The 13,083-nt window shown below is 44.1% G+C and overlaps 1 protein-coding gene across 1 annotated transcript; it reads right to left on the bottom strand.

The window, feature by feature from the left end:
• Positions 1–4,931: 4,931 nt before the first annotated feature.
• LOC131290042 (general transcription factor IIH subunit 1) lies at positions 4,932–9,566 on the bottom strand. Its single transcript, XM_058319423.1, has 5 exons — positions 9,509–9,566; positions 7,420–7,954; positions 5,892–7,355; positions 5,373–5,548; positions 4,932–5,297 (listed from the first exon to the last, which is right to left on the bottom strand). The coding sequence occupies exons 2-5, from the start codon at positions 7,571–7,573 to the stop codon at positions 5,172–5,174; spliced, it is 1,920 nt and encodes a 639-aa protein (XP_058175406.1). The 5' UTR covers positions 7,574–7,954; positions 9,509–9,566; the 3' UTR covers positions 4,932–5,171.
• Between the last annotated feature and the right edge of the window lie 3,517 nt (positions 9,567–13,083).

Below are 13,083 nucleotides of genomic sequence, written 5' to 3'. Positions count from 1 at the left end.
CGGCTGTGTCTGTGGAAAAACAACAACAAAAAAGGTGAATTAAGGTAAAGCACGATAGAGGAAAAAAACGGTGTCAGAGCCTTCTTTGACCGGGACAGATACGGTGAATCCTCGTCTTATTCCATTCACCTAGATTTTCAAAGCACTCTATGGAAAAACTCAAATCAGCGGACAATGAAAATGGCACATGAAAACACTTTTTCGATCTGGACGAGCAAACTGCATCCTTCAGATCACAGCATCACAATGCACAGGTAATTTTTTCGTTAGCATCTCTACTTTGCTACCACCTTCCGGCATAAGTTTACACTGTTCGCACTGTTCCACCTTTTTCATTCTTTTTTTTTTATTTTGGCCAATTTTTCTTCAACAGATCATTTTTCACCCGGAGGATGGACCGTCAGCTTTATACGCACACACATATACACACCAACACACATCATACCCGCTGCTGAAATATCTCAAGCACTTTCTCGCGCTCGCTTTTCCGGAATGCTTTCTCTCCCCGCGTGGATGGTGAGCGCTTTTCCACGATTACATTCTCACTTCAGGGGTCTACCGTATTCTCATTCCCGGTGTTTGCGGTTCCAACATTCGGAGCAAAATAAAAAAATCATAAGCCGCGACATGAAGATGATATCGTTTGCGACGGAAAGAATTAGACAAACAGGTTCCCAAATGGAAGAATGAATGCAAAGCACTAAGGAAAATCTAATCATCAAAGCATCAGTTGATTTTCCTCTAGCCCCTGACACCGAAAGGTTTAGATGTGCGTTTCTAAATTTGTTTTTGTTTTCTTGGAGCTATCGAATCTCCGTCCAAAATGCTCATAATTCCCTACTACCAGGATGATAAGAAACCAGGACCTACAGGATGCGTGGGAGAGTTTCATGTCGATGCCATCCAGGGGCCTGAAGAACAGACAGAAGAATCCTCAGTTACGTTGGATATTGAAGTGGTTTGCTACTTTCATCCATCCTTAGCAAACCAGAAAGCAAAAGTCTCCAGCCTTTAGTGTTCCGGAAGAAGGAACCTTTGCCTAATTGTCAGCCAGCTTCCAGCTCCAGCGAGTAGTTGTCCTTCACTTGATATCACTCTGCACCAACGACCCTGCCCTGGACCAAATTTTCCACACTGAGATCATTACCGAGAGATGGAAAAATGATTGAGTTTGTTTAATTAAAACGGCGACACACGCAGAGAGGTGGAGTCACCGTTGGAAAAGCGCGGAGAAAGAGAGTCGGAGAGCAAGAGACAGGCATACTGAATCAGACACTTTGGTCGTGACGGAAAACAAATGAAAATATCGTAAAATATGGCACACAAATGGCCCGAGAAAGACTTTCTCAATGCGATCGACTCGCCCATTGCTAGGGCGGTTCAGCACAGTTGTGTATGGTGGAAATTTACATTCTCATCCAAGTAACCGCCGAACTCTGCTGGCACATACTTTACTGCACATTTCACATACGCCGATGGAATTTTCCAACATCCCACGAATTTCGGACGGTAGAAAAAAAAGGGAACAAGATTCCACACATATCGAAGCGGGAGAAGGCAGACCACCACCACCCCCCGCACACAATACTCGCGCTGTAATGTGATTCAACGCACTTTTCCCTTCGCTGGTCGAAAACTTCTCCCCATCAAAGCTGTAGCTGGCACCACCAGCCGAAGCGCTGAGCCGGGAACACAATCACCTCTTTTCTTGCTTTTCTTCTACACGTCGGCCTAGCCACAGCGAGTCGGAAAACGGTGGTCACACGCGAGATCCGTGCCTTATATTTAGCCCGAAAAACACGGCAGAAGTAGCAGCAGCAGCAGCAGCGGCAGCAGCAACACCAAAAATATGTTCCGATTTTCACTCTCGCTTTTTCGTGTCAACATCGCACACGCTTACTCGCGTGCACGCGCAGCATTCTTTCGCGTGCGTTCTCTTCTTCCCATATAGCACACACGCACCGCGCTCACTCGCCGATTATTGCTCCGATGATATTCTTTTTCACATCCCGATCCGGGAGGAATTTGATGGGGTTCCTTCGCTTCCGTTTTCACTGCGAACCGCTCTACGTTTTTCATAACGGCCGCCCGGTAATTGCGCTAGGTGTGGACAGATTGGCACCACCGAGTGCTGGCGGTAGTATGGAAGAGCGTTCCATATTAGCCTGCCAACAGTTGTCGCCGAGCGATCAAGCGGTCCCTTTAGAAAAGGGCGAGATGATGCCCCGCGATGGGCTGCAAAAAGCTTCTTCGAAGAAAGGTTCCAAGCAGCCACCACACACACGGTTTCGTCGGTCACAAACCAAGCACGGGAAACCTCAGATTCGACTTCGCAGCAGTAGCAACCGAGCAGTTGTTCCGCCCAGGAAACAATTCGTCTATTGTTACCCGGATCACAATTGCACTCCACAGATACGTACCGTTTTTCCTTGCTGCTAAATTCTGCCTTTTCACTCCACCGTTCCGTTTCGCGCTTCCGTCGAAGACGCCGTTAAAACGACCAATCAGCTCGAGTGTACACAAAAGACTGGTATTTTGACAAAATAGTGTTGGCAGAATCGGGATTCGGAAGATTCGAAGATTCGATCCCTAGACGGATTCCAAAGATTCGAATCCCAGCTGACAGATTCTAAAGATTTGTTTCGATTAGGATTCGAATCAGATTTGATTGGTTTAGGACTCGATTTGATTCGATTTTAACTGGATCTTCAACTGTTTGAATCGACTCACAATGATTTGAGTTGAATTAGTACCATAACTAAGTTGATTTAACCGTCATCCGTTCAACCAAACCTACATACGTAGACGTTCAACCGGACTAGATCGACCGTTTTCGCTTCTTGGTTTCAGGGTGTCTGCATCAAAGCGGCTCTTGCTTCAGAAGGGCAGAATACACCGTTTCTTTTTATGTATCTTTATCTTGGTTTTGACTAGTACACAAATTGACGGTTACCGCTGTTGAAATTGCTAGTTGTTGCAGGTACGCGAGTGAAGTTGTCTCTTAACATTGTTATTAATTTGGCTCACCAGTGAGAATTGGTCTTACAACAAGTTTTTAATTCGTATGGAGCACTTTCATTGTACTTAACCATGAATTACAATCACATATAGCTTGGCGAGCGTTTTGTTTAGTTCGTTAAGGTAATATCCAAGTGGGATCATCTATTTGGTTGTAGTTGATGAGTTTATATTATCGTTCGATTAGAGCGATAGAGCGCTCCAATGTTTTTAACCAATTTTTGGTGCAATATAGTGCCCAGGGTCCCTAGACAAAGCTAAACTTAATTACAAGCATTACTTCGTCCCAGTAACCTCGGTTACTTGGTTTCGAAACGATCGTTTACGACAATGTAAATATGTTTCTTTTTCGACAAAATAATTTCAAGATTTTCGGATGCTTATTGCATTAAATATTATAAAAACTTTGTGTTTAAATTTACGAATTATACTTTATTTCCATCTCACAACTCTTCCACATGAGACAAACGTATTGTCTTCTGAATGTTCCAATCCTAACATCTATCAAAACTCCACCATGCACCGTTTACTCCAATCGTCAGCTTTGGAACACTTTCGTTGTCCTTTTGCTGATCGCCATGTTAATTTCCCGTCTGGTTTATTACTATTGTTTGATGTCGAACTTGGTTTCTATATTCTTGATTTGTGCTCACTCCATTCTATCCATGAATTCTACATGCTTCACAATCACTTCTTGGAGTCTTCTTCTGCGACACGTTTTGCTCTCTCTCTCTAATTGGTGGGTCTGATGATATCTATCAAAAGCCTCACGGAATTCCAAGTTTTGCTTCTTCTCTGTGTTTATGGATAGCCTATCATTATCGTTTGATTTTTATCTGCATTTTTTCAGTAACACTAGCCACAGCATATGCTAATTCGTTACACTTTTGGAGTTTTGGCTTTTTACGGATTGCCTTTTTGCTCAACCAGTTGCATTCATAGTTCGCACCACATCTCTTACAGAGGGCTGCCTTCCAGTATTCGCTCTTATCGCAGCTACGAGGCTAATAACTTGAACAAACAAAGCGAGTTTTATTTCTACATTTAGATTTTTCTTTTTATTTAAACTTGCTACGCACACTTCGATCAGGATTGAATCCATTGCGTGATCGGTACAGTTCTTCAAATTGTCACCAAGCACATTTTTGGGGGGGGGTACTATGTATTTTGAAATGTATTCCTTAGGCAGTTCAGTCATATTCATGTTTCAGGGCGTGCTGCGTACCACCCCATGGCATCATCCTACGAACACTTCTCGCGTGTAAATGGTGATGAAAATGATCAGATCAATTGAACGATGATATGAATCTGTTTTCGAGATGATAAGGATTCGCCAAGTTGTGTGATGCTCGCTAACCTTCCTCTGCTTTCTGATTCTGTTGATTTTTTGTTTTTAGCAAAATAAACATTAACCTTAACACATCATTCCCGACACTCTACTTTCGTTGGTAGCTTCGCATGTGTAATGATAATACTATCTCAATACCCCACACTTTAATCTAACTGATCGATCTTTTCCAACATGCGCTGGTAGAAACCAGTAGAAAAAAAAAGATCTCGATGGATTTTCGTACTCGCGCATCTCCTTACACTGTTTTTCCCCCCAACACGACCAACAGAATCATATTACAAACAATGTCAATAACAGCCGATACAAAAAAGAAATAATCCAAAGACAAATTGAACAAAACTATGAAAAAAGTTGACAATTTAAAACATAATTTTGTATTCTAACATTCAGTTTAGTCTACTCGACATTGGGAATGAATTAGCCTGCTCACTTCATCGCTTTCCTTTCGGAACCAAAAACCCTTCATGAAGCCGTGGAATACAGCAGAGTTACATACGGTTCAAGATACTCTCCATCAAACGTTCTCGCGCTACAGAGAGTATGGAATTGTGTGTTTTTTTTTGTGTTAATTCTTTAGGGAAGCACATAATAATGTGGCCGAGAACAATAGATGGATATTGGCGGTTGGTTTGGGGTGTGTCATGAGAACCGAATTGCAATACTGCGGGATGACACGCGGGTTTTGTTGGTTCACAAATAGGATGATGAAATAACGGCAACGGCACTGACGATAACCGACGCAGGGGGGGTTACACTACCGGGAAAAGGCGGAGCAGGTTGAGGAGGACGATGGAAATGAATGCTACCTGTGCGCACGACGTTGCCGCTCCTGCCAGATCGCGTACTTCCGGTCGGCCGACTGGAGGAGCTGATTTAAATGCTGCGTTAGCGAGGAACCCAACGGCAACAGTTCTCTCATGGCACGATCCTGGACAAGATAACACGGTAAAAAAACGGTTGTTATAAATAACGTTTGACAGAATATGTTGACGCGTATACGTACCTCGAAAGGCTTCAGCTTCACCATCGCGAAGCGTTGCAGTATATCATGCATGCGGGTCGCCTCGGACTCGAGCTGCGGTGTCGTCGGTGGGAAACACTTCCAGAACTCCTTCAGCAGCTCGAGCAGCGACAGGTAGAGATTGCGCACTTCTTTTTCGATATCCGGAGGCACAAGTTCTATGGGAAGCAGGAAGAAACAGTTAATATAAGCACATTGCAGTGGATGGAAAATTAATTGGCCTATGCACAAGCCCTCTTGTGGTGACGATTGCACACAATTTTCGCTCTTAGTATAAATGTCTTCAGTTTGTGATTTGTCTGTTTAAAGTACGAATTGCCGGCATGGTTCCAACTTATTGGAACTTGAATCCGGTTCGCGTGGAAATTGAAGTATGCTGTACCTTGTCGTTGACCAACCGCAACCAGAAAGCATAGTTGCAATTGAACACATTGGAACAAGGATTTAACAATATAAAGACTAAACAGAAAAATAAAAGGGACAAATTACAGTTTAACTTACGGGCAAGACTTTGTTCCTGGAAACCACGCATGAGTGCACCACCCGGGCTGAGATCGCCGAGTGCACTGACGGCCGCTGCCGGGCTGACCAACAGCTTGTGCGGCGTTCGATTGGCCCACGAACCGTTTGCCGCCTCCAGTATCATCGAATTGGTCGTATCGAAATCATGCAGTCCTACTCCTGATTCCTTTCCCGACTGCATCGAATCATGACCCAAGGCACCACCGCCACCGCCCGCGGCCGGAACCGGACCGTGAAGGTAGCGTTCGATTTTCGTGAGATTAAGCTGCTTAACCCGTTGCTGTTCGTCGTCATCGCCCTCCAGATCGTCGTAGGTAATTTTCGCCTGAATGCGAGCCCGTTTAATCGTTGGTTCGACAAAAACTCCACCGGACGCGGCACCGCCGTTCGAAGCGGTCGTTCCATTGCTTCTACCGTGGTCGGCGGTACCACCGTTCGCGAGGTGATGGTTGGACGCCGTTTTGTCCTTCTTGTTTAACCCATTCATCACATTGTTGTTATTGTTGCTGCCACTGTCCGTGAGACTGTTGTTGTTGAGTAGCTTATCCTTCCCATTGGCGGTACTGCCACCGTTGGCCGTGTCATTTGCCCCCGGGGTGGCCGAAAGAATCGACCCTATGCCAAGGTTCAGCGTCTTCACGTCGGTGCACGTTTTTAGCACCGAAAACGAGTGTTGATTGAACCGCTTGATCATGCTCTGGTGCACGATGTTGCCACTGTTAACTGTCTGCTGCTTGGCGGTGGACGAACTGCAAAAGCCCTCCTCGAGCGTACTGTCCTCGAACGCCCGAATGTCCAGCAGCGGATCGCCGAGATTCTCCTGTACCGCCACCCGCAGCTGCTGGTCATCGATCTTGCCGCACTCGGTGAAGATATCTTTGGTGCCGACGACCAACCGATCGCGGTGGAAGTAGTGCGATTGAAAAAACTTCGTCCAGAACTCGGCCTCGGTCATCTTGGCCGGGACGTGCTCGGTATGTTTCCGCTTCACCGCCGGGTACGTCTTGAAGATGCACTCGATGATGTCGGCTGTGAGATTGTAGCGAAGGCCATTGCAGCCGTCCGTCTGGGGTTTGATGTCGGCCAGAAACGCACCGGATACACCGATGTCCTGCTTGACCGTTTGCTCTTTGTTTAGGTAATCCTTGGCATGCCGTGCCCAGAACTCTTCGCTCGTAAGCACCTGCGTGATAACCAAGTCTTTGTAGAGCTGCAGCAAAGACGGATTTTCCGTCAAAATTCTGTTCTTCTCTTCGAGCTCTTTATCGATCTTGCGACGAAAATTGGGCAGTAGCTGTTGTAGCAGTTCCTTCACCTTATCCCTGTCGGCCATTTGTGCCGGTGGGCCTAGGCGATTGACAAAGTGGAACGTGGAACTGTTGCCATCGTGCAGTACGACCTGCAGTTGCACTTTCGGTTTGCCCTCGGGTGAAATTTTTTGCACTAAAAATGAAGATTTTCATAAGGGATATGCTACAAACGTAGGGTAAATAAATTCTATACATACTCTTTATGTCCTGAAAGCGATGCGACACAGCCACTGTGTCGCGATGTTCGGCGATCCAAGCAATCCGCTCATTCATGACGTACAACGTACCATCGCCCTTCTTGAACCGCACCTCGCCCATTTGCAGTAACACATCCTCGCGTGTGGTGGTCATCCTGACCAGGAGGGTGTGTGTCCAGTGGACTAAATCTCTAGCTGAATCAAAATACTCGCCGTGGTTGCAGCAGTTGCGTATTCACGCTTCAAGGAAATTTCCTTTTCCTTCGTTAGAAAACGTGCCAATGTGTGACCCTTGTTAAAGAGTGAATGTAGCAGCGCAAACGGCAAGAACAATTGACTGTTGGTTGATTTTCGTATGTCTCGCAGACGAGCCACACTGATTTCTAAGGCCAGTCGTAAGGCTTTTGCAGGTATTTCGGCTTCGACCGAACTGACGATAAGCTGATGTACTTGGTACAGACTCAATTCGCTTAGCATCCAAGCAGGCCGTTTGTCACAACCTCCTTCTAAGGAGGATGAAACTGATGAAAAATATCTGGAAAACAGAAACGAAATATCCATTGTTAGTTCGACTATCGAAATCTTAGCACTTTTTACTATTGTGAAGAACCATCTCGATCTCCAAGTAATAGTTTGACGTATTTCTTACATTTATTATGAATAGTTTTCATTTGAATATTCATAAAATTATGAATTCACTAAATTGATATTGTTTCGTACCATCGGTATCATTTTCAGCCTGTGAAATATGCCCGGCCTTTTACACACGTCTGACAAGGAAAGTGTTGAAAATCCGAACGTAGAAAGTGAGTCGCAGACTGCAGCAACGCGGCGTAACTCGACGCAGGAGAGGTCAATGATTTGACTGGCGTTTGCTTCCCTTTTTTTCGCATCATGAAAATATAGAATTCGCGTCCCGCGTCATGATGAACGAGAAAACGAAGTGGCACACGATGGCCGGGAGGTAAAAATCTGCCCAGGAGATATATCTGGCAGAATTAATTACTTTTCATAGCGAAGCGGAAGGATTTAGGAATATTTCTTTTTCTTATACATTTTCAAAATCCAACTAATGATCAACTGGATATGGAAAAGTGGCTTCTAAAAAGTCCTTCATTCTCCAAAATGTGATAAAAAAAGTATAGATGTGCCCCAAATCGCACTATTAATCTTATGAACGTGCTAATGCGCGAACGCTGCTCCGCGGATGTGTGAGTCATGATCACAAAAATTAGAAACGTCGTATATCGGAGCATTAATTCTTAGTTAATCATGTGCCATCTTGCTTGCCGGGAAACCTTGCAACTGCCGTTACCTATTTGCCGAAAGCCAAGCGATAGGATATTTCACTCAGATTAGTCATATTTCATCATGCGCGACGAATGAACTAATTAAATATTTTTTGTAAAAATCTATGCACTAGACATATCATTACTAGTCGAGCATTGATAACCTATTTCATCCCACTTCAATTTAATGAACGGTCGGGATATAAAGATGATCTAGTTAATGTTACACATAATGCAATCACAATAGCCTTCGGTTCCACACACCATTGTGCTTGGAAAAGATGCCAGCTTTGATAATCGACATCGCCTTCACTTTAGTTTTGCATAGATATGCGGTTCATTGGAAATTTCATAAATTCTTTCCAGAAATGTACAAACGATCTTCCGACATGCATTAGGAGAACATTCATGGAAATGCCTGCCACATTCGGTGCGAAAATGCACATAACATAGTTCGTTCGATTTACGAATTACCACTAAAAATGTGATTTACTTCGTCGAAAAAAAAGTCTTTCATAAAATATGCCTTCTGAACAAACACTTAAAACGCATACAACGAAATTCCACACGGTAGCACTTCGCACAGACGTGTACACACAACGCGCAGTCAGTCGCCTACCGAAGGCGACGAGCGAGCGTCGATGGCCGACACGCGGTCGGTGGCCGTAATGAAAAATTTTCCAACTGTATTTTCACCATAATTCCGGACGAAATTGCACTCAACTCCAGCGGCTGCTCGCTCGCCTGCCGTTCCGATGCATTTAGCAGTAAAAACCAGCCCGATGCCACCCGGTTTTTACCTGTTTTCTGTCGCTTTCCTACGGAGCGCCTATTCCATGATGTTTTACGGCCGCCATGTGCAATTTTATTCCGAGAGACCATTTTCATTTTATAGCCGCAACACATAATCACACCGCACACTGTCTTCAAAATGGTAAATTTAGAACTGACGGCTCTTGCGAGGACCGAGGGGTTTGACAGAATCAACTGGGTCACGAACACCTTCGTATGCCGTGCACCAACACATCCCATTCCTTGTACGGACATGTATCGGATACACATTAATACATACACAAAGGCGACCGAGTGTCATTTGTGTCATTTATGACAGCTCGGCGAAGTTTCTCGACTTTTCAAATAATGCGTCAAAAACCGTTACAAAAAATGTTTTTATTCAATATAATACAATCAAAATATAATACAATTTTTTTTCAGGATATAATACAATCTACCTATCGCTAAATAGTGTGTTAATAGAAACCACGGTTAAAGCATGGCACAGTTATACTAGAACCTGCGTATAAGTATTCTTCATTTGTAAATTTTCCAATATCAGCCGTGCTTCCGAAATCGGATGCACTCGAGTGCATCGTATCACTAGCTCTTTGCATCAATGGGGCATTTGCATAGGTGTGCTTTGTAGAGATGCCGATCAATGGGTTTTATCGGATCCGAACCATTTCCTTGGGAAAAATCACAGTTTGCCTGAAAGATGGGAGAAATGTGTAGAATGAAAAAAATATTACTTAAAATAAACCTATTCTGCAGTTCTCTTGAAAATACCGTGTTTTCTCCATCTAAAAAAAACAGCACAAGCACAATTACTATCCCAGATACTGGTCTACAATGGGACCCATTTATCGATTCATTCATAAACGAAAATCATCTGTTTCACGAGAGGTCCTTTCCAAACCGCGTTCGCAAACCACCGAAGCGACCCACCGCAAGCCCAAACTTCGGAACCACCGTGCGCAAAAAGTAGGCGAAGGACATTAAAGGACACATTCCTGCCGAGGGGATACTTCATTCACCGTTTGTTGATTTCTTTTCCCCCACACTTTCCCCGTTCGCGGACAAATAGACAAAACAAACAGGCACCACATACAGTTTGTTGTAAGTTTGTATGCAACAATGTTTACTTTTCACATGGCCTCCTCCACTTTTCTTCCCCACCATGAGAATTTCGTCCTTTTTATGCTGCAGACGATAGAACTTTTTTATTCACTCTCGCGCCTCAAAGCCTACGCGATTCTAAGCCTCTTTTACGAGTATTGTCAACTTTTTTCATGACTCCTCCAGTTTTCCGCATCGAAGCAACAAAGAAAAATCTGTTGCTCAACCGAGCTGCAAGTGGCGTGTCGAAAGGGGCAGAGCTAGTTTTGGTTTTCAGTTGACCGGATTGACACTATCCGTTCGCTTGCTGGTGCCAAGTCATGCAGAAATTGTCCTTTTTTTGCGCCTGGTGCTAGTTAGTGAAAGTGATTTGTTTGAATACGGAACGAATGAGTTTGTAAAAACAATCTCAAAACTCAATACAGTGTCGTTAATCATCAAAATGATGGAAGGTAACGAACATACCAAGAGCCAACCTTCAATTTGTTGGAAAGCGTAGAGCCAAATCAGTGCTTTTGTGTGGAGAAAGCAGATCCTCTAAGTTTTACAGCATAAATCAACAACTTAACCGTGGTGCCATAAAGTTCTAAATTACTATCGTCGAGGTTTACGGGTAAATGTGCAGCTAATTGGACGAGTTCTGATTAGCATAATGTACCGCTAACCACTCGTCCTTTGGTAACCGAAAAGGATAAGTTACAAAGGAGGACCAATTTGACTTTCATAGCACTTTTGAAATTCACCAAACTCTATCTAGTGTGCATTGTATGTTGTTGAAACGGGTTCGTTAGGCAAAGAAAGGATAAGAAAACAAGTTTAACAATAAACATGATAACCAAAGCGAGCGGTTAGAAGGGAAAGGGGATGAAAAATAAAGTCCTCTTGGCCCTTCCAGCGGCCATGTGCGTGAAAGTAGGAAAGAAGTAGAAAGTATTTTCCCTTCCACTTTTCGTTAATCTTCCTCGAAGATTTCCCTCGCCCCAAAGGGGTGTTTTCCACGAGCGAAATGTTTCCGATTGTCACGCAACGGTTTGGACGAAACCGATTGAAGGATTCGCCTTCCCTCCCGGGCTATTGAACGGCAGCATTCCACCACGTTGCAATCTCCAGCTCCACATTTTCTTATGAAGCCATAAATTTTGGGTGTCACGATTCCAAGGGAGTGTAAGCCATATCTTGTTCCTACCGCGTGCCTACCAACATTCCTGCGTTCTATCGTAGAGTTCCCTTTTTTTTTGGATAAGCAGTTCGTTAAAAACTACAATAAACGGGGCTTCTAATGTTTGGTGATTATGGTTTATTTTACCCTTTTGTTTCCTCCCAAACCGATATGTATTGGAATTCGGTTTATGAGTCGAGGAAAACGGTAGGGTGTCGATGATCAAACATTGTGGATTAGATGAAGAAATAAACACGAGAAACGTGACGTGGTACTTTTGGGAAAAAGTGTGACTTTCAAATTGATTTATTGCCAAATTGATGGGATATTAAATCCCATCAAGAAATGTAGTAATAGACACGTTTTTTTTACTAATCAAAGTGAGCGATTCGTAACCAAGCTAAAGGAAGGTTCGATGAAGAAAATTTTTAAAATTCTTTGGCAATGTTATAAAGAAATTTTAAACTAAAGTATGAGTCCTAGAAAACATAAAAGCAATGCCTAAACATACAAAAAATCAATTCAACAGTTTTTTTTAAATACCAAGAACAACAAGAGAGTTCAGAAGTACGGCTCCAAACCGAAAATATCACTAACCTTTTGTTGACTTAAACGGTTAACGGCATCCCATTAATCAATCGAAGGGGTATCAATCGATGTCGCTTGATTGACCCTTTCGATTCGATACTCGAAGGACCGGGAGGTTTCACCCAACAGCCCCACTTGCCTTCGGGATAACTGGTCGGAAAATCTGTCAACATTCATTTGTCCTACCGCCACAAACGGGAACAATTTACGAGCCAATCGAAGCCGTCCCGTCGAGTTCGATTTTTGTCAATCGCGTTCGCTTCGGTTTCGACAAGTTTAAGGCCCTTCGTTCGTCCCCGGTCCTTTCGGGTTTCCCGGTGACGGTTTTGCCCTCCCTTGCTATATCATATTTCCACCGCCCGGACGCCACCGAAGAACGATATCATTGTAAAGCGAAAAAGGATTCCGGTATGATCGAGTTAAGGTTTGGAAATAAATCACATCCATAAAACCAATCCACGTGGGGCGGGTTTCCGTGTGTCGTCCCCACTGTTAGGGGGTCGGAAAAGTTTTGTGGAAAATGTGTTTGCCTAACCCCTTCCCCACCCCACCCGGTCCAACCGCAAACGGAGGCACGCGTCGTATTCGATTGGAGTTTGAAAAGAAAGCTCTTCCCGTTTGCCGGCGCAAGGATAATAGAGTTTTCCCGGGGGAAAAACCCGCACTCCACGGCGTTGGGTATCAGTTTGATTTAGTCGCTCGACGAGGCAACAGCCGGTGCGGACCTTTGTGTGT

The sequence above is a fragment of the Anopheles ziemanni genome, chromosome 3, assembly GCF_943734765.1.
Source record: "Anopheles ziemanni chromosome 3, idAnoZiCoDA_A2_x.2, whole genome shotgun sequence".
Taxonomy (NCBI): Eukaryota; Metazoa; Arthropoda; class Insecta; order Diptera; family Culicidae; genus Anopheles; species Anopheles ziemanni.
Note: the sequence above shows the minus strand (reverse complement) of the source record. Positions and strands in the feature narration are given on the sequence as shown.

Coding starts and splice junctions, on each gene's coding strand:
- LOC131290042 (XM_058319423.1), bottom strand. CDS start 7,573: ATGACCACCACACGCGAGGATGTGTTACTGCAAATGGGCGAGGTGCGG. Junction 7,356..7,419: donor TCGCTTTCAGGACATAAAGA/GTATGTATAGAA, acceptor CTTCATTTTTAG/TGCAAAAAATTTCACCCGAG. Junction 5,298..5,372: donor TGAAGCTGAAGCCTTTCGAG/GTACGTATACGC, acceptor TATCTTGTCCAG/GATCGTGCCATGAGAGAACT.